The sequence below is a fragment of the Procambarus clarkii genome, chromosome 46, assembly GCF_040958095.1.
Source record: "Procambarus clarkii isolate CNS0578487 chromosome 46, FALCON_Pclarkii_2.0, whole genome shotgun sequence".
Taxonomy (NCBI): domain Eukaryota; kingdom Metazoa; phylum Arthropoda; class Malacostraca; order Decapoda; family Cambaridae; genus Procambarus; species Procambarus clarkii.
Window position 1 is genome coordinate 27464215 of NC_091195.1, and position 21216 is coordinate 27485430.

The window sequence follows — 21216 nt, forward strand, 5'->3', positions numbered from 1 at the left end:
ACAGCAAATTATTGACCTAAGTCATAAAAACAACACAACACGTAATACCAGGAATTATAAACTATATACAGGTAGATGAGGAGTCACAATAATGTGGGTGACAAATATTGACCAGACCACACAGTAGAAAGTCGAGAGACGACGACGTTTCGGTGCATCCTGGACCATATCTCGAGGTTATCTTGAGATGATTTCGGGGCTTTTTAAGTGTCTCTGCAGCCCGGTCCTCGACCAGGCCTCCACCACCAGGAAGCAGCCCGTGACAGCTGACTAACACTCAGGTACCTATTTTACTGCTAAGTAACAGGGGCATAGGGTGCAAGAAACTTTTACCCATTGTTTCTTGCCGGCGCCCGGGATCGAACCCGGGACCACAGGATCACAAGTCCAGCGTGCTGTCCGCTCGGCTCCCTTATCACAATATCCGGCCATTCTCACAATCGACTTGATAATGGTCCAGGACGGACCAAAACGTCGTCGTCTCTTGACTTTCTAGTGTGTGGTTTGGTCAATATATACAGGTACTTAACATTTAAACTGAGCAGCTACATTTATTAATGTAGCAGCTAAATCGTAAATTGTACACTTGTCAAATTCAGACTCAAACTATGCAAGAGCTTGTACAAATCATTACAATAATGGCTCAACTAAACAGGTGTACATCAGTCTAAATCAAATTTTACATTTTGGGTATAAAGTGATACCATTTAGCTAGAAATTTGAATGGTAATATAAACTGCATAAAAACAGTGTAGTTTACCATTAAAGCATTAAGACAAATATTAGCACACTTTATATTACATAAGTAGAATGATGAGAAGATCATTTCAAGAACTGTATATAGCTTGGATGTGCTTGGTTGTGTATATAGAATGTGCTCGGTTGTGCTTCGATTACTGCTAATGAGATTCTCATACCCGAAAGGTTTGGAGAGTACATAGCTACCTTACCTTGTGGTTACCTTGAGGTGATTTCGGGACTCGGCGTCCCGGCGGCCCGGTCGTCGACCAGCGAGGAGGCCTGGTCGACGACCGGGCCGCGGGGTTGCTAAACCCCAAAATCACCTCAAGATAATCTCAATGTAAGGTAGCTATGTACTCCCCAAACCTTTTGGGTATGAGAATCTCATTAGCAGTAATCCAAGCACAACCAAGCACATTCTGCACTAAGTTATAACTGCATGTAATTGAATATTTTATGTCATATTTGTAATGTTATACCAGGGGTTTTATTTTCCCCAGTGCAATGATGCATTGGGCTCTCAATAATATAATTTGTATCACAGAACATGTGGAACACTGATATGTACATTTATCCTCGTTACTAATATGTCAACTACAATATTAGAACAATAAATCAGACTATTTTTGCTGTTATCATACCGTATACACAAGTTATATAGAATTGTGTGTGTGTGTGTGTGTGTGTGTGGGGGGGGTTGAGTACTTCACTTCTGACGTAGTGAAGTACCTCCCAATATCTGTAAACAATTCCCAAATGACATTAGAGTACCTCAGTAATGGTAATGTCTACCCACAGACATAATAACATGGTATAAAACCCCACTTGTGTATCTGTGAGATTTATGTGAAAAAATTACACAAAATCTGTCAAGCTCAGAGATAATCACACACTCGTAGCTCGACAAAGCACTCGGGAGAGTGCGAAAGACTTGCTGTAATTAACATAAATCTCAAATCCCCAAGTGTGGGATTTGATCCCAGATTAGAGTATCTCTTGCGATAAAAAGACACCCGAGACAAAACTTACGGTACAAGATTCTTAGCCACGCTCTGCATGATGAACAACGCAGCCTCCATCAGATTCCAGTTCTTGGTCACGTCTGGTGACTGGAGTATGTGTGCCATCTGCTGGAAACACAGTTTGGAGCCACAAATAAACACCACATCCTTAATCAACTCTTGCACTCGCTCTCGGAACTCGTAGAAGTCGTCTTGCTGAACCAGTATGCTCTCCTGCAGGGAACACACTTTAATTTAAACCAATTTTACCTCTTTTCAATTAATTTGGTCTTTTTAAAAAAACTGCTGTTTAAAGACTTAACAACATGTCAATTACATCAAACTTCTTGCATAAATTGATAAAAAAAAGTAATTACTTTAATTATTAATTTATACCAATTTTTGTGCCTGTTACTTGCCACACAAAAAATTATTCTCTGCCTTGCCTTTATCGTCATCTTTTAGGATTACACTGTTTATGGCCCACTGACGCTTCAATACAATACTTTAGACAATATAACAATTCCATGATCTGTTGCCATGGGAGTTACAGACCTAATAACAACAATGACCTTCCTTGCACTACTACAATGACATGTATAAAGTTTAAAGCCAAAACGCACAACAAAAAATGATCTACACATCACATGACACCAACCATATCTTCCAATCAAATATTTTACAATTCCTAAGTAGCTGAAATTCTAAATGTTTAAATGTTATGTTGCCCCGTGATGCTGAAACAATGTGAATGAATGGGCCGGAAATTACTCACATGATCGGGCTCTATCTGACAGTGCCGATAAAGGGCCTCAATTAGTCGCTCAACATAAGGCTTAAACTGTTCATTTACGTTGTCACAGTTTTTTCTGTAGAGTACCTCCGATAGTTTGTACCAGAAGTTGAACGTGATCTCGGCAACCTGGAAAGAGCATTGCACGTGATTAACCGATAAAACAAAATAGTGGCTATAAGGTCACCACGTGATGTTACAAATTAAACCACAGTGGATTAAAACACGAGATTAACACGAACCAAATATAAGGCATTTCAAATTACCAGTTATCAATGCACTTCACAACATCAAATATCAATTATATAGTATATCAACTCCTTCACCCTAATTCTTGCTCTTGCGGGGCAAGAGGGGGACCAGCTCGGTGAAACGACAGTGAATAATGGTGAAAGGTTATTCACCTTATTTAGTGTTACACACAACCACCCCAAGTACACCACCAGCCATCCCACAACCACTCCAAGTACACCACCAGCCATCCCACAACCACCCCAAGTACACCACCAGCCATCCCACAACCACCCCAAGTACACCACCAGCCATCCCACAACCACCCCAAGTACACCACCAGCCATCCCACAAGCACCCCAAGTACACCACCAGCCATCCCACAACCACCCCAAGTACACCACCAGCCATCCCACAAGCACCCCAAGTACACCACCAGCCATCCCACAACCACCCCAAGTACACCACCAGCCATCCCAACCTCTCCTCATAAAAAGTACATAGCATTTTGATGTATAGAATCCCCAACGTTAGGACTTGGGGTTCGGTGATCTGCTTAGACAACAGACCCTATCTTTCTGATTTTGTTGGGAACTGTTTCCCTGGGCATTAATGAGCAAACCAGGTATAATCAGCTAGGGGAATGGGGGGTATAAAGAGCTAGATCTCACTCCCTCATAAGTGGTAAGTAAGCGCCAGTATACATTATATTGTAGTTGCTCTACGCCCTCCCAAAACAGTACCTTTTTTTTTTTTTTTTTTTTTTTTTACCCGGGGAATTGCCAGGTGCCTGAAGGTTTAACAAAATTCTATTATGCACCTTATACTTCTTTCAAACCAGTTCACACACACGTCCAAATTTTTATTATTATTATTATAGCCATTTTTAAGATAAATACACGAGAAATAATTAAACGTATTTAAACTTTCACATATTGAGCAACACTCAGCATAAACTATAATGCACATAACGTTTACGAATCCATACTCTAGGAACACCAATTTCAAACAAATTAACAAAATCCAGCATTACCAAACAAAAATAAACAACGAGGGATAGGGGCAATAAACAATTGACATACCTGGAGAGGGTTCTGGCCATTTTTAAGCTTATTTATATTTATTTCTATGAAATAAACAGGGGGAGGGGGGGAGGGGGGAGGAGATGGTGGTGCTAATACTAGTATAACTTGGTAATATTCCAAGCCCTCCAAGCCATGTTATTAAATCTATATGCAGACGAGGAGTCACAATAACGTGGCTGAAAAATGTTGACCAAACCACGCACTAGAAAGTGAAGGGACAACGACTACCCAGTCCGTCCTGGACCATTCTCAAGCCGACTGTGTTCACACGGACCATTCACAATCGACTTAAGATGATCCAGGACGGACCTAAATGTCGTCATCCCTTCACTTTCTAGTGTGTGGTTTGGTCAACATATTAAATCTATCCTGATGTCAATTCTTCCTGGACAGCATTGCAATCTGATATTGATATTCCAGTTCTGCATCAACATGTTGTAATAGTTATGTGGATCTGCTGCTCACTGCAAGGACCAGTGCTCATGTCGTGCTCAAAGCGCCTGGCGTTCCGCGAGAGCTTTGTCATGGGTTCGTATCCTGGCCGGGGAGGATTTACTGGGCGCAAATCCTTAACTGTAGCCTCTGTTTAACTCAACAGTAAAATGTGTACTGGGTTGTAACAACGATTCTTCGCGGCAGGGGATCGTATTCCAGGGACCTGCCCGTAACGCTACGCGTACTAGTGGCTCTACAAGAATGTAACAACTCTTGTATATATCTAAAAAAAATGTGAAGCACTGCTTCACTGCAAGGATCAGTGCTCATGTGAAGCACTGTTTCACTGCAAGGATCAGTGCTCATGTGAAGCACTGCTTCACTGCAAGGATCAGTGCTCATGTGAAGCACTGCTTCACTGCAAGGATCAGTGCTCATGTGAAGCACTGCTTCACTGCAAGGATCAGTGCTCATGTGAAGCACTGCTTCACTGCAAGGACCAGCCCGACTCATCCAGTTTTCACAAGGCAAGCCCAACCCGAAGTGGGACTTGGCTTATGTAAGAACACTTAAAACCGTAAACCACAACTATAAATAACCTATTTTTACCACCAACTTTACATGAAAACCAACTTGAAATTCAAGTTCCCGAACCACTGCTATATAGAAAAACCAGACGTGTTTTACACAATAAATATTTAGAAACCACTTTGTAAAATCTCTCATACGTTACCAATCTTAACTCGATACAATTAAGTCAATAGGCAGAGAATAAGTCACAATAACATAACTGAAACAAGTGACCCATACCCTCAATACACAGGAAATATTGCGTCCAAATCATCGTGGACTTATGTTCGAATCCTCATCATGGCCCATGTGGATTTATATATTTATCCATACCCTCACATACGGGGAAAAAAGAAGTTTTAGTCCATTCTGGACCCTTATCAAGTACAGTACACTACTTGTTCATGCATTTGGGTTGGATTATTTACAAAGTCAATAGTTTAGCGAGCAGATATTACAATGATAGAGAGCACACCGGGACTTACCTCCCAGTCATGATGCCCAATACAGGTCAGAAGAAGATGAAGAACCTGGAGTGACCCCAACCCTTGGTCCGGCTGCTCTACCATCACCTCCACTAGTGTCTCGCCCAGCTCGGAGAAAATCCTAAAAATAAACATTTCATTTTAACACACACACACAAAGGCATTGAATATACTAAAAAAAAAAAAAAAAAGAAATAGTACACAATTAAGATTACATCGTACTATATTAATTGGTAGAAACGGCTCGTTTTATGAGCCGTTTATAATTATAATCAAATATAAACAAATGTTTTTATCATGGCCAATCACCCCAAGTTCTATGTAGGGCACATGTCTCACACACCATTATAACCATCTAGACAAGCTCTATGTAGGGCACATGTCTCACAAACCATTATAACCATCTAGACAAGCTCTATGTAGGGCACATGTCTCACAAACCATTATAACCATCTAGACAAGTTCTATGTAGGGCACATGTCTCACAAACCATTATAACCATCTAGACAAGTTCTATGTAGGGCACATGTCTCACAAACCATTATAACCATCTAGACAAGTTCTATGTAGGGCACATGTCTCACAAACCATTATAACCATCTAGACAAGTTCTATGTAGGGCACATGTCTCACAAACCATTATAACCACCTAGACAAGTTCTATGTAGGGCACATGTCTCACACACCATTATAACCACCTAGACAAGTTCTATGTAGGGCACATGTCTCACACACCATTATAACCATCTAGACAAGTTCTATGTAGGGCACATGTCTCACACCATTATAACCATCTAGACAAGCTCTATGTAGGGCACATGTCTCACACCATTATAACCATCTAGACAAGCTCTATGTTGGGCACATGTCTCACACACCATTATAACCATCTAGACAAGTTCTATGTAGGGCACATGTCACACACCATTATAACCATCTAGACAAGTTCTATGTAGGGCACATGTCTCACACCATTATAACCATCTAGACAAGTTCTATGTAGGGCACATGTCTCACACCATTATAACCATCTAGACAAGCTCTATGTAGGGCACATGTCTCACACCATTATAACCATCTAGACAAGCTCTATGTAGGGCACATGTCTCACACCATTATAACCATCTAGACAAGCTCTATGTTGGGCACATGTCTCACACACCATTATAACCATCTAGACAAGCTCTATGTTGGGCACATGTCTCACACACCATTATAACCATCTAGACAAGCTCTATGTTGGGCACATGTCTCACACACCATTATAACCATCTAGACAAGCTCTATGTAGGGCACATGTCTCACACCATTATAACCATCTAGACAAGCTCTATGTAGGGCACATGTCTCACACCATTATAACCATCTAGACAAGCTCTATGTAGGGCACATGTCTCACACCATTATAACCATCTAGACAAGCTCTATGTTGGGCACATGTCTCACACACCATTATAACCACCTAGACAAGCTCTATGTAGGGCACATGTCTCACACCATTATAACCATCTAGACAAGCTCTATGTAGGGCACATGTCTCACACCATTATAACCATCTAGACAAGTTCTATGTAGGGCACATGTCTCACACACCATTATAACCATCTAGACAAGTTCTATGTAGGGCACATGTCTCACACCATTATAACCATCTAGACAAGCTCTATGTAGGGCACATGTCTCACACACCATTATAACCATCTAGACAAGCTCTATGTAGGGCACATGTCTCACACACCATTATAACCATCTAGACAAGTTCTATGTAGGGCACATCTCTCACAAACCATTATAACCATCTAGACAAGTTCTATGTAGGGCACATCTCTCACAAACCATTATAACCATCTAGACAAGTTCTATGTAGGGCACATGTCTCACAAACCATTATAACCATCTAGACAAGTTCTATGTAGGGCACATGTCTCACAAACCATTATAACCATCTAGACAAGTTCTATGTAGGGCACATGTCTCACAAACCATTATAACCATCTAGACAAGTTCTATGTAGGGCACATGTCTCACAAACCATTATAACCATCTAGACAAGTTCTATGTAGGGCACATGTCTCACAAACCATTATAACCATCTAGACAAGTTCTATGTAGGGCACATCTCTCACAAACCATTATAACCATCTAGACAAGTTCTATGTAGGGCACATGTCTCACAAACCATTATAACCATCTAGACAAGTTCTATGTAGGGCACATGTCTCACAAACCATTATAACCATCTAGACAAGTTCTATGTAGGGCACATCTCTCACAAACCATTATAACCATCTAGACAAGTTCTATGTAGGGCACATGTCTCACAAACCATTATAACCATCTAGACAAGTTCTATGTAGGGCACATGTCTCACACACCATTATAACCACCTAGACAAGTTCTATGTAGGGCACATGTCTCACAAACCATTATAACCATCTAGACAAGTTCTATGTAGGGCACATCTCTCACAAACCATTATAACCATCTAGACAAGTTCTATGTAGGGCACATCTCTCACAAACCATTATAACCATCTAGACAAGTTCTATGTAGGGCACATCTCTCACAAACCATTATAACCATCTAGACAAGTTCTATGTAGGGCACATCTCTCACAAACCATTATAACCACCTAGACAAGTTCTATGTAGGGCACATCTCTCACAAACCATTATAACCACCTAGACAAGTTCTATGTAGGGCACATCTCTCACAAACCATTATAACCACCTAGACAAGTTCTATGTAGGGCACATGTCTCACAAACCATTATAACCACCTAGACAAGTTCTATGTAGGGCACATCTCTCACAAACCATTATAACCATCTAGACAAGTTCTATGTAGGGCACATGTCTCACAAACCATTATAACCACCTAGACAAGTTCTATGTAGGGCACATCTCTCACAAACCATTATAACCATCTAGACAAGTTCTATGTAGGGCACATGTCTCACAAACCATTATAACCACCTAGACAAGTTCTATGTAGGGCACATCTCTCACAAACCATTATAACCACCTAGACAAGTTCTATGTAGGGCACATGTCTCACACACCATTATAACCATCTAGACAAATAGTAATAAAGTCTCAAAAACATTTAAATGTTGTTGCGTTCAACAAAAACAAGTGTTAACAAGTGTTAACAATATAATGAATAAATCATTACAAAATATATCATTACATTGCATATTTTTTTGTAAAGTGAAATTTAGAATAATTAAAATGTCCTGATCCTAAAAACAAATTATTCATATAAACTTAGGCTAAATGTACACAATATTACCTACTACAAGCTATATTATATCTATGCTACAAAATATTTCCAACGCAGATTAAAGTCCCCCATAAATTATCAGGCAATGTTTCTAGTTTCCATCTGTGTCCTCTAGTTTGGGTACTACCCCTGCTAAATTAATCTGTCCTAGTCTCCCCCGTCTTTTCCTCGGAATATTTCACACGTGGTAATCATGTCTCCGAACTTGTCACAATTGACTTGATAATGGTCCAGGACAGACCGAAACGTCTTCATCTTTTCATCTTCTAGTGTGTGGTTTGGTCAACATGTCTCCAGTTTTTCTCTTTTACATCAACATGAGGTTTACTTTTTTAGTCTTTCCTCATAGCTCATACTTCTCGGCTCTGGGACTAGTCCGGCGGCATGTTTCTGAACTCTTTCCCGCTTTATTTGTGCGTTTAACGAGATACAACACTTCACGCTAATACAACGCACTTCAGAACCGATGACGAAATGGTGGAAGCAGTGGGTTGGCCTCGAGTAACATTTACAACCTGGCAGAGTTGGCACTCCTGCACGAACTTGTCCAACTGCCTCTTTAACAAAAACCCACTTGAGTTCTGGAAATATTTCTTATACTGTTTGTGGTAGAAGGTGGAACAGTCACTAGGCTCTGATGTTGACAGTGTTCATTGATTGTACGTGAGGCACCTACACTCTTCACTTGTTCCATTCTGTATTTCCTAGCATATCCTTTGACCAACTTCGCTATTTTACCGTGTATATTTGTACCATGAGATAACCACACCTTAATTATAGTATCTTCCATGTATAAACTCTCTTGTCTTCTTTCCAGAGTACATTTTGATGACATCAAAATGTTTGCAGTAATTCAGGTGTTTTACTGTGTCAATCCATGCTGCATATGCTCCCTATTTCTTCTGGTTAAGAGATCTCTCCTGCTTTAAAAACAGAAGCGAGTATCGAGTACTCGAATCGGGAAAGCATAAATGATACGAAAAGTACAGGCATTGTGGCGACTTTCCTTGCTCTGAAGGCTTCTCATAACCCACGAATCATTTTCCTAGCCGAGGCAATGTTAGCTCTGGTTGATACCTGGTTGATGGGGTTCTGGGAGTTCTTCTACTCCCCAAGCCCGGCCCGAGGCCAGGCTAGACTTGTGAGAGTTTGGTCCACCAGGCTGTTGATTGAAGCGGCCCGCAGGCCCACATACCCACCACAGCCCGGTTGGTCCGGCACTCCTTGGAAGAATAAATCTAGTTTCCTCTTGAAGATGTCCACGGTTGTTCCGGCAATATTTCTTACGCTCTAACGTTTACTGCTCAACACATCACTGAAGGTCACAGGCTCCCATAATAGGACTAAATTACTTGTAACAGTACAACTGAAGGAGGCAAAGCAACTAACCGTAATTACGAAAGCAACTAACCGTCTTGAGGTTATCTCGAGATGATTTCGGGGCTTTTTAGTGTCCCCGCGGCCCAGTCCTCGACCAGGCCTCCACCCCCAGGAAGCAGCCCGTGACAGCTGACTAACTCCCAGGTACCTATTTACTGCTAGGTAACAGGGGCATTCAGGGTGAAAGAAACTTTGCCCATTTGTTTCTGCCTCGTGCGGGAATCGAACCCGCGCCACAGAATTACGAATCCTGCGCGCTATCCACCAGGCTACGAGGCCCCAAACCGTAAATCACAGTGCATTACAATACTACATTTTGAAAGCTAAGCCAAGACACAATCGTGCACGCCATCTCCCTCCCACCCTGGAGCACACCTGGAGAGGGTTCGGAGAGTTCTACTCCCCGAGGCCAGCCTGAGGCCAGGCTCAAATTGTGATAACTTAGTCCAACAGGCTATTGCGTGGAGCGACCCGCACACCCACATATCCACTACAGCCTGGTTGGTCCGGCACTTCTTGCAAGAACTTATCTACAAGAAGTGCTGGACCAACCATCCCAAGAAAATTATAATACTAATAATAATATTCAAATGAGCGACTGAAGATAACCTATTCCTACTGGGAAAACCTAAAACTATACATTTCTAATATAAGAAATACAATCTAGGCTGTAATTTTGATGATGATTGCCAGGGAATGGCATTGCGTAGTTGCAATGAGAAAATACAACCTACCTTGCATAATTGGTTATTGCATTAATATCTTCCATGGCCACTGCCATGTGGTACGGCTCACCAAGCTGCAAAACCCCAGCAAACAGCACCTCTGCCAAGGGCTGGATTCTCTCTGCTTCCAACATGATCATTGCAGAGCAAACACAGTCTGTTGCTATTTCATGTAACCTGCAGAGAAGCAATGTCTTATGAAAATATTCAATGCAACACAATTATTAGTTCACCAAAGTAAAATTTTTGGCATGAAGTCAAATACAGCTAAATGACTCCAATAAGCAGTGTAAAGTCATAGTTTTGCACCAGCAGTTATTTCACATACACAGAAACACACAAATCACAATGGTGTGATACATCAATTGAACCAATCCACAAGAGCCGTGATGAGGGTTCAAACTTACGTCCAGGATGATCCCAGACGCACCTTAGTCGATTGACTAAGAACCCTCATCACGGCCCTTGTGGATTTGTTCACAACAAACATTGATCTTACCTGGGCGAGACCTGAGGATTTCTAACAACATTTAATATGTCACTAACAAGGCAGGTGTTAGTGAGCATCACCCATTCTTCCGTGTGAATGTTAAACCAAGACGCCATGCAGCGTAGCGCCTTCAAGTGTGTGCTCTCTTTGGTGGCTCCTTCTGTACTCACAGCAACATGCTACCAAACAAAACAACAACTTTAGTCTTATCACAGGAAAATAGTCATACACAAAAAACTACCTTGCACTAAGAAATATTTATAGAAATTGTTAATTCTTACTTAATCATTACTGTATCTTCCACTGTCAAAGGATGTGAAAGCCCCACCAGAAACAAAAAGGGGGTTAGACAAATAAAACTTGTCCTATTGCAATACGTTCCAGGTTGTACTTTAGATAAACATACACAGATTTCATTGCCAACTAAAAGGAGAAGATTTCTGTCTTTGCTCTTGACACTTGTTAAACGAGTATAAAAACCATTTGCATATGATTAGAATTAGCCTATTATCAGTCTTGTAGAACCCCAGTTGAGTAATGCTCCACTAGAGCATCACCGATCCAATTATTCCAGCAAAACACCTACCGTAGTAGCATCTGAATTTCAGATACGTCAAAATTACCAGTGACTTGTTAATGCCCATCATTCATTCCCTTCTAAGCAGCTCCTAAACCTGAAGTCCCATTCACTGCATCATGCTACACATTATTACCTCCAGATAATCATCCCATCATTCATGACCTTCTAAGCAGCTACCAAACCTTAAGTCCCATTCACTGCATCATGCTACACATTATTACCTCCAGATAATCATCCCATCATTCATGACCTTCTAAGCAGCTACCAAACCTTAAGTCCCATTCACTGCATCATGCTACACATTATTACCTCCAGATAATCATCCCATCATTCATGACCTTCTAAGCAGCTACCAAACCTTAAGTCCCATTCACTGCATCATGCTACACATTATTACCTCCACATAATCATCCCAGCATTCATCACCAAACCCTAACTCAGAAGATGGAGAAGCGACAACATTTCGGTCCGTTCTGGACTATCATCAAGTCGCGTGTGATGATCACGACTTGATAATGAACGGTCCAGGACAGATCGAAACGTCGTCGCTTCTCCATCCTCTCCGTCGCATTGTGGTTTGGTCGTCACTTCTTCAGCGAGGTTATTGTGACTCGTCGTCTGTATCCCAGCATTCTCCTCTCCTACCCTCATAACCTCTATATGCTTTCTTCTCTATTACTACCCACTTCTTTAACCCTTAACATGCTCGGGGTTTAATATCCTGTCATCCCCACAGGCGCATGTCATTTTGAAAAAAAAAATTATTTTTTCTTTCTAACCTGTTAAGGGGGCGACAGATTGTCAGAATCAAAGTTGTTCAATGTCAACCAATATTATTTGACTAGTTGTATATGAAAAGTGCTTTAATTGTCCCAAGTTTCAGTACTGCAGCATAAATAGAAAGGGAGATTTTTTGTTTTTGTTTTTTTCAACATTTTTTACACATTTTCAAGTCCACACTTCAGAACACACGTTTCAGATATAATTATTCTGTGACACTTTTTGGACACATTAGCATATGATAAAGGACCTTGAGATATAGAATTTCAAAAACATCTTTAGTTTTCCTAATACAAATGTTCAAAGTTCCCAAATTTTTTTTTGCAAATATGGCATGTTTATTGTTATTATAAAATCAATAAATGAACTTAGAGAAAAATGAAAACTCTCAAATGTAGAGACATGCCCCTCCACATACTGTGTAAGTTTCATGTAAATTGAATAAAAAATGAATCAGTTTTGTAAACATTTGTGTCAATTGAAAAAAAAAAAAACAGAAATGAATGAAGTCTAAGGTTCTAAAATCTGTGGCTGAGGTTGACATCAACCAATTTTCTCCAAAATTGGCGTCCTTACAGATAGGCTTACGTACAGTCAGGTGTGTAAGTTTGATGCAAATCGCCCGAAAAAAAAATTAAAAAAATTCTTAAATTTTTTTTTCAATTAAACTAATTATAATATTTGTTTAATATATACTATTGTGATAGCAAAGAGTCATAGCTATGATTTCAGTTGACACTTTTAATTGATAATCAATTTTGACCATTTTGGCATAATTTTCACAACTACTTCAATATTTTTTTTCTCCCTTCCTATTTATGCTACGATGCTGAAACTTGGACCAGATGAAACACTTTTCATATAGAACATGTCAAAAAAGTTTGATTGAAATCGAACGATTTTTCATTTGTTGCATTTTTAGGGCAAATTGGAATCTGACGCCCCCTTAATTTGTGTTCACTGAGCACAGGAAAAATAATAAAAAAAATCGTAAGTGGCATATATTGCCCGCTATAGGGCGGGGAAGTCTGGCAAATTATAGGCGCTGACTCAGCGTGCGTCCCAGGCGGTCTGTTGCTCGCAAGCTGTCAGGCCAGAGTTGCCACAAAGAGATAATTACAGAATTATTTCAATGTCTCTGATTGATTTTTCATACTTATTTTGCTGTAATATTATTCAATAGTGTGTAGTTTGATATATTTATACAATAAAATGAGTGAATCGTTGGTGTACTCAAAAATATGGTGTGCATATTGTTGATTCAATTATGTTCATCAATCAGTGAACAAATACTTTGTCGGTTATTACATTATAAGCACAGGTTATATATAAGTATCTGCATGTTTTGTTCATTATAACGAACCACTAAGTAGCTATTATGAGTCAAAAAGTAACGAGGAGTGACCGCCGTTTACCAGCCAGCCACTCCCGCCCTCCCTCCAGTCATCTGACTCGCCCACATTCTCCTCCCACAATAATGTTTTTGCTATAATTCACTATATACAGACGTTATATATAAGTATCTACATGTTTTGTTCGCCATAACTGTACATCTAAGCTTGTATGGTGAGTAAAGGCACAAAGATGTGGCTACTCACACAGTCAGCTGATCGGCGGCCGCCCTCAAGGCCAGACGCACTAATATTTCTCCTCCAACAATACTGTGTGGTGTTATTACGCTATATACACACATTATATATAAATATCTGCCTGTTTTATTCACCATACTTGTACAAATAAACTGGTATGGTGCCCAAAGACCATCGTGGTAACCAGTAAACAACACCGTCGTCTGCACGGTGGCGTCGTGCAGACGACGCCACCGCCCTCGCCAAAATGGCGGTTAAAAACCTTCTCTTGCTGTTTATACCCTCTATACACACGTTATATATAAGTATCTACATTTGTGTTCACCATAGCGAACCACTAAGCTGGTATGCTGAGTGCAGTCAATAAAAGGTGGCCACACACAGTCAAAAGACATCGCCACCACCCTCCCTCCCACAGCATTACTCCTCCTTCCATGGCGCACAGCGCTAAATATCACCACAATCCTGCTATTATCAGAACCCTGGTCAGTTTTATCAGTCAGGGGTCTTCTGTAATAATATCATCGCTACATAATAGCATGAACAAGTATAATTTGGCATTTTTAGGCGATGCTGTGGTCACAAGCTGAACAGCAGTGCTGTTAGCTCATGCTGTGTGCGTCAGGCTTGGTTGCTCACTCAATACCGAGGCCAATAACACCTGGGAGTTTGGCCCACGATTTTTTTTTTAAATGGCGTCTGTTTACAAGAGCCCTGATGAAGGTGTGGTGAACCCCGTGTATCCGCGGGCTGTTTAAATCTTGCGTAGTACTTCAACACATCATATGACGTGATGCGCAGTTGACTGGAACAACATCCAGCACGTCATATGACGTGATGCGCACTTTAAGGGTTAACATGCCCATACCACGAGAGCATCTTTTCACAATCTTGTGACTCATTGACTTGCCCACTAGTCCATGTTAATGTTAATTTAATTTTCACACGCTGCCATACCAATGTTTAACATCCATACATGACTTTCATTCTCCCTTCCCAGCCTTTACTATTCTCATCTTCACTTGCACAAATTCATAATCCTGTTATTCAAATACTTTACTCTAGGCATTTCAAATTGGCCAAGCTAGTCTAGGTCATTATTATCTTACCATTAACTCATGTAGAGTAATTTTTACTGCCAACTAGTTTTCTCTTGCACATCAATCTTGGCATTGATGTGCAAGAGATGTGCAAGAGATGTGTAACCTCTAGGCAACGTTCTCCCTTACAGAAGGGTTGCATACTTGGCTTGTCAATTAATTGATCACAAATTAAGCTCATATCGGATAATGTTGACCAGACCACACACTAGAAATTGAAGGGATGACGACGTTTCGGTCCGTCCTGGACCATTCTCAAGTCGATTGTTATTCGGTTGTCGAATAATCGAATAACCAAGTCGACAATCGACTTGAGAATGGTCCAGGACGGACCAAAACGTCGTCGTCCCTTCAATTTCTAGTGTGTGGTCTGGTCAACATACTTCAGCCACGTTATTGTGACTCATCGCCTTCATATCGGATAACTTCCCATGACATCTGTCTTCATATTAAAGGCACCACACTTTTGGTCCTGTCGACTAGTGTCAACACTTGATGCTTTAACAAAATAAAAAGCATCACAGTATCGACACTTCCTCAGACTGGCGATCTCTGAGCCTTGTTAGTTCGGTGGGTTGGGCGAGTTCATAGACTTATGACCGAGCATCAAGATCAGGGGCCAGATTCACGAAGCAGTTACGCAAGTACTTTCGAACGTGGACATCTTTCTTCAATCTTTAACGGCTTTGATTACATTTATTAATCAGTTTACAAGCATGAAAACTTCCTAATCAACTGTTGTTATTGTTATAAACAGCCTCCTGGTGCTTTGGAGCTCATTAACCGTTTAATAATTGTAACCAAAACCACCAAAGATTGAGAAAAGATGTACAGGTTCGTAAGTGCTTGCATAACTGCTTCGTGAATCTGGCCCCTGATGTACACACACTCGCTCTTGTACACTGTTCCTGCCCTTCATGTTGGATTAGTGCCTCCACACACCCCTCAAAACCAACATTATCAATACATCACTACCATAGTATGACACTTCAAATATTACCTAACCACCACCTACGTGTAGTTGAGCCAGAGAAGACGAGACTCACCAGTAATTCTACTATACTAGGAACTTTCCTTCTGAAGTACTCGTCGAGCTGCTTTCTCCGATTTAATCCTAATCGTAACTGTCTGGAATGAAGTTCTTCAGGAAGTGCTATAAGGACTTCCAGTAAAGGAACCAAGTTAGGGGTGCTGGACCTTGGTCCAAGTTGAGTAATTAAATCTCCTGAAAAGACAAAAATATCAATCACAAACTTGCTAGATCTAGAGCACAGTATATCAGTATAGTACAGTGTGTGATTGAGTGTACAAATCACACGAGTCCCAGTCAATATAAACAAATATATTGCCTGTAAGCTTAAAAGACGGATAAAATATCACTCAACATTTCAACTAAACATGAAAAGCGTGCAACCGTGTAAAGTCAATTTCATCAACAATTATAGTTAGAAACTGTTTAACAAGCCTTAATAATTTGTGCATTACCTTAAGTTCGGCAGATGTGGGTGGCTTGATTGTGCCGATATATGCTTAGTTAAGGGGGAAGTGGAGGGGAAGAATGTGGCAGAGGATTGGAAGAGCACTTGGTACAAGCCTGTGAGGGGTATTTTAGGGATCCTTAGGCAGGGAAGACTCCATAGGGGCCCTCTTAGGGATCTCTTATCTTGAGGTTATCTCGAGATGATTTCGGGGCTTTAGTGTCCCTGCGGCCCGGTCCTCGACCAGGCCTCCACCCCCAGGAAGCAGCCCGTGACAGCTGACTAACACCCAGGTACCTATTTTACTGCTAGGTAACAGGGGCATAGGGTGGTTATCTTGAGGTTATCTTGAGATGATTTCGGGGCTTTAGTGTCCCCGCGGCCCGGTCCTCGACCAGGCCTCCCCCCCCAGGAAGCAGCCCGTGACAGCTGACTAACTCCCAGGTACCTATTTACTGCTAGGTAACAGGGGCATTCAGGGTGAAAGAAACTTTGCCCATTTGTTTCTGCCTCGTGCGGGAATCGAACCCGCGCCACAGAATTACGAGCCCTGCGCGCTATCCACCAGGCTACGAGGCCCCTTTTAAAAGAGGGGTGAAAGGTTTCTTTCTAGGTGAAAGAAACTCTGCCCATTGTTTCTCGCCGGCGCCCGGGATCGAACCCAGGACCACAGGATCACAAGTCCAGCGTGCTGTCCGCTCGGCTGACCGGCTCCCATTAACTACCGGGATAGGGAGAGACTGTGGGGCTAATTGGGGGGAATAGTGGGGGTAATTGGGGGGATAGCGGGGGTACTCAAGGAAGAGAGCCCATGAGGGTATTGAGGGAGAACCTTAGAGGGACAGAGGGGAGCCAGTAGGTGGATGGGCGAGGCTGTGGGGTGGATGGGGAGGCTGTGGGGTGGATGGGGAGGCTGTGGGGAGGATGGTGGGGATGGGGAGAGCACATGAGGGGATTGAAGAGCCCATGCATAGGATGGTGGGGATGGGGAGAGCACATGAGGGGACTGGAGAGCCCATGCATAGGATGGTGGGGATGGGGAGAGCACATGAGGGGACTGGAGAGCCCATGCATAGGAAGGCTGGATGGTGGGGCGAACACACACATGCACGATAGGTTTTAGAATGCTAGAAATTCTGAGCACTAATTTCCCTCCCTACTTTTTGTATCATCAGTAACTTTGCCAATTGTTTATATATGCGGTAAACAGAGGAACCAGGACAGAGCCTCGGAGCAATCCACTCCACAGTTGTTAGGAATATGGATGGTGGCCTTCAGGTGACATCCTATACAAAGGCTTCGTCACAGCCAATTATTAAAAAAAATATACATTTTGCTATAGGGTTACATATAAAAGGAAACAATGAACTCACCAATGGGATCTTCCCATGATGCCATGTGCAGCGCCAAGTCAGCCAAAGCCACGCAGAGTTGAGTAGCAATGCCCTGATACGTGTGCTCCGTAATGTGACTAAGGTGCTCCAACATTGAGGCACGGAGGGAGGCATGAGCCTCCACTGGCAACTCACCAAAATACAACTGCAAAGTTGAAAATAGTAATTAGTTACATTTATGAATGGAATCCTAAGAGGCTATTCTATATAACATACTACATGGGGGTTACCTCTAGTACCCGGGTACCCAGCAGTGCCCGGGTCTCTCTTCATTTACCTCTCCTCTCTCTCCTTTAAACCTTCCTGCTACCCTCACCTAACTTTGCACAGTGACTGCTGAGGGGAAGGTGACCATCATGTGTGTGTATGTGTCCAGATAGTAATTGTTCCCATTAAAATGGGTGAACTTTATTCTCTCCCAGTAGGAAAAACATGCACCAGCAATGTTATTGGTGTTAATTCAATGCCAATAACAGCCAAGAAACAAGCTGGAAAACACTATAAACAATCAAACCCACATTTCAGACTTCATAGGTTCTCACAATAGAAGCCGATCCTACTTAAGATGGGCTGGGGGGGGCGGGAGTTGCCCTCCAACCACCCCTATGATACTGGCCAGCCAATCATAAATCACCTTACAAAGTTTATCAAGGCTAACCCCCTAGCTAGCATCTAGGCCCCAGCCTCTCAAACACTCTTATAGATTTAAATTATTTCCAACTTAAAACCACTCGATTGTTCGCAAAAGCAAAAAACCGAGTCAAATGGGATCAATCGACAAACATTGGGGAATACTAAACCTACTCGAGCTGCATCAACCACAGGAAGTATGGGACCACCAGCACCTCACAGGTATTGAAACTGACTCACCCTGATTGATCCCCGTGAATGACGGCAACACCCACAACACACAACATAACACAATAACACCCACAACACACAACATAACACAATAACACCCACAACACACAACATAACACAATAACACCCACAACACACAACATAACACAATAACACCCACAACACACAACATAACACAATAACACCCACAACACACAACATAACACAATAACACCCACAACACACAACATAACACAATAACACCCACAACACACAACATAACACAATAACACCCACAACACACAACATAACACAATAACACCCACAACACACAACATAACACAATAACACCCACAACACACAACATAACACAATAACACCTACAACACACAACATAACACAATAACACCCACAACACACAACATAACACAATAACACCTACAACACACAACATAACACAATAACACCCACAACACACAACACAATAACACCTACAACACACAACATAACACAATAACACCCACAACACACAACATAACACAATAACACCTACAACACACAACATAACACAATAACACCCACAACACACAACACAATAACACCTACAACACACAACATAACACAATAACACCCACAACACACAACACAATAACACCTACAACACACAACATAACACAATAACACCTACAACACACAACATAACACAATAACACCTACAACACACAACATAACACAATAACACCCACAACACACAACATAACACAATAACACCCACAACACACAACATAACACAATAACACCCACAACACACAACATAACACAATAACACCCACAACACACAACATAACACAATAACACCTACAACACACAACACAATAACACCCACAACACACAACATAACACAATAACACCCACAACACACAACACAATAACACCTACAACACACAACATAACACAATAACACCCACAACACACAACACAATAACACCCACAACACACAACATAACACAATAACACCCACAACACATAACACAATAACACCCACAACACACAACATAACACAATAACACCCACAACACACAACATAACACAATAACACCCACAACACACAACATAACACAATAACACCTACAACACACAACATAACACAATAACACCCACAACACACAACATAACACAATAACACCCACAACACACAACATAACACAATAACACCCACAACACACAACATAACACAATAACACCCACAACACACAACATAACACAATAACACCCACAACACACAACATAACACAATAACACCCACAACACACAACATAACACAATAACACCTACAACACACAACATAACACAATAACACCCACAACACACAACATAACACAATAACACCTACAACACACAACATAACACAATAACACCCACAACACACAACATAACACAATAACACCCACAACACACAACATAACACAATAACACCTACAACACACAACATAACACAATAACACCCACAACACACAACATAACACAATAACACCCACAACACACAACATAACACAATAACACCCACAACACACAACATAACACAATAACACCCACAACACACAACATAACACAATAACACCCACAACACACAACATAACACAATAACACCCACAACACACAACATAACACAATAACACCTACAACACACAACATAACACAATAACACCCACAACACACAACAAAATAACACCCACAACACACAACATAACACAATAACACCCACAACACACAACATAACACAATAACACCCACAACACACAACATAACACAATAACACCCACAACACACAACATAACACAATAACACCCACAACACACAACATAACACAATAACACCCACAACACACAACATAACACAATAACACCCACAACACACAACACAATAACACCCACAACACACAACATAACACAATAACACCCACAACACACAACACAATAACACCTACAACACACAACATAACACAATAACACCCACAACACACAACATAACACAATAACACCCACAACACACAACATAACACAATAACACCCACAACACACAACATAACACAATAACACCCACAACACACAACATAACACAATAACACCTACAACACACAACATAACACAATAACACCCACAACACACAACACAATAACACCCACAACACACAACATAACACAATAACACCCACAACACACAACATAACACAATAAC

At 41.3% G+C, this 21216-nt stretch overlaps 1 protein-coding gene across 2 annotated transcripts in view; it reads right to left on the reverse strand.

The window, feature by feature from the left end:
- Window positions 1-21216, reverse strand: part of Tnpo-SR (transportin 3) — a 72495-nt gene that overhangs the window by 32270 nt on the left and 19009 nt on the right. For both annotated transcript variants that reach the window (XM_069301858.1, XM_069301856.1), the window contains exons 3-9: window positions 18119-18284; window positions 16314-16492; window positions 11228-11397; window positions 10738-10905; window positions 5342-5462; window positions 2518-2664; window positions 1771-1976 (exon numbers count right to left, since the gene is read on the reverse strand). In XM_069301858.1, the coding sequence (XP_069157959.1) occupies window positions 1771-1976; window positions 2518-2664; window positions 5342-5462; window positions 10738-10905; window positions 11228-11397; window positions 16314-16492; window positions 18119-18284 (1157 nt within the window). The remainder of the gene's footprint in view (window positions 1-1770; window positions 1977-2517; window positions 2665-5341; window positions 5463-10737; window positions 10906-11227; window positions 11398-16313; window positions 16493-18118; window positions 18285-21216) is intronic.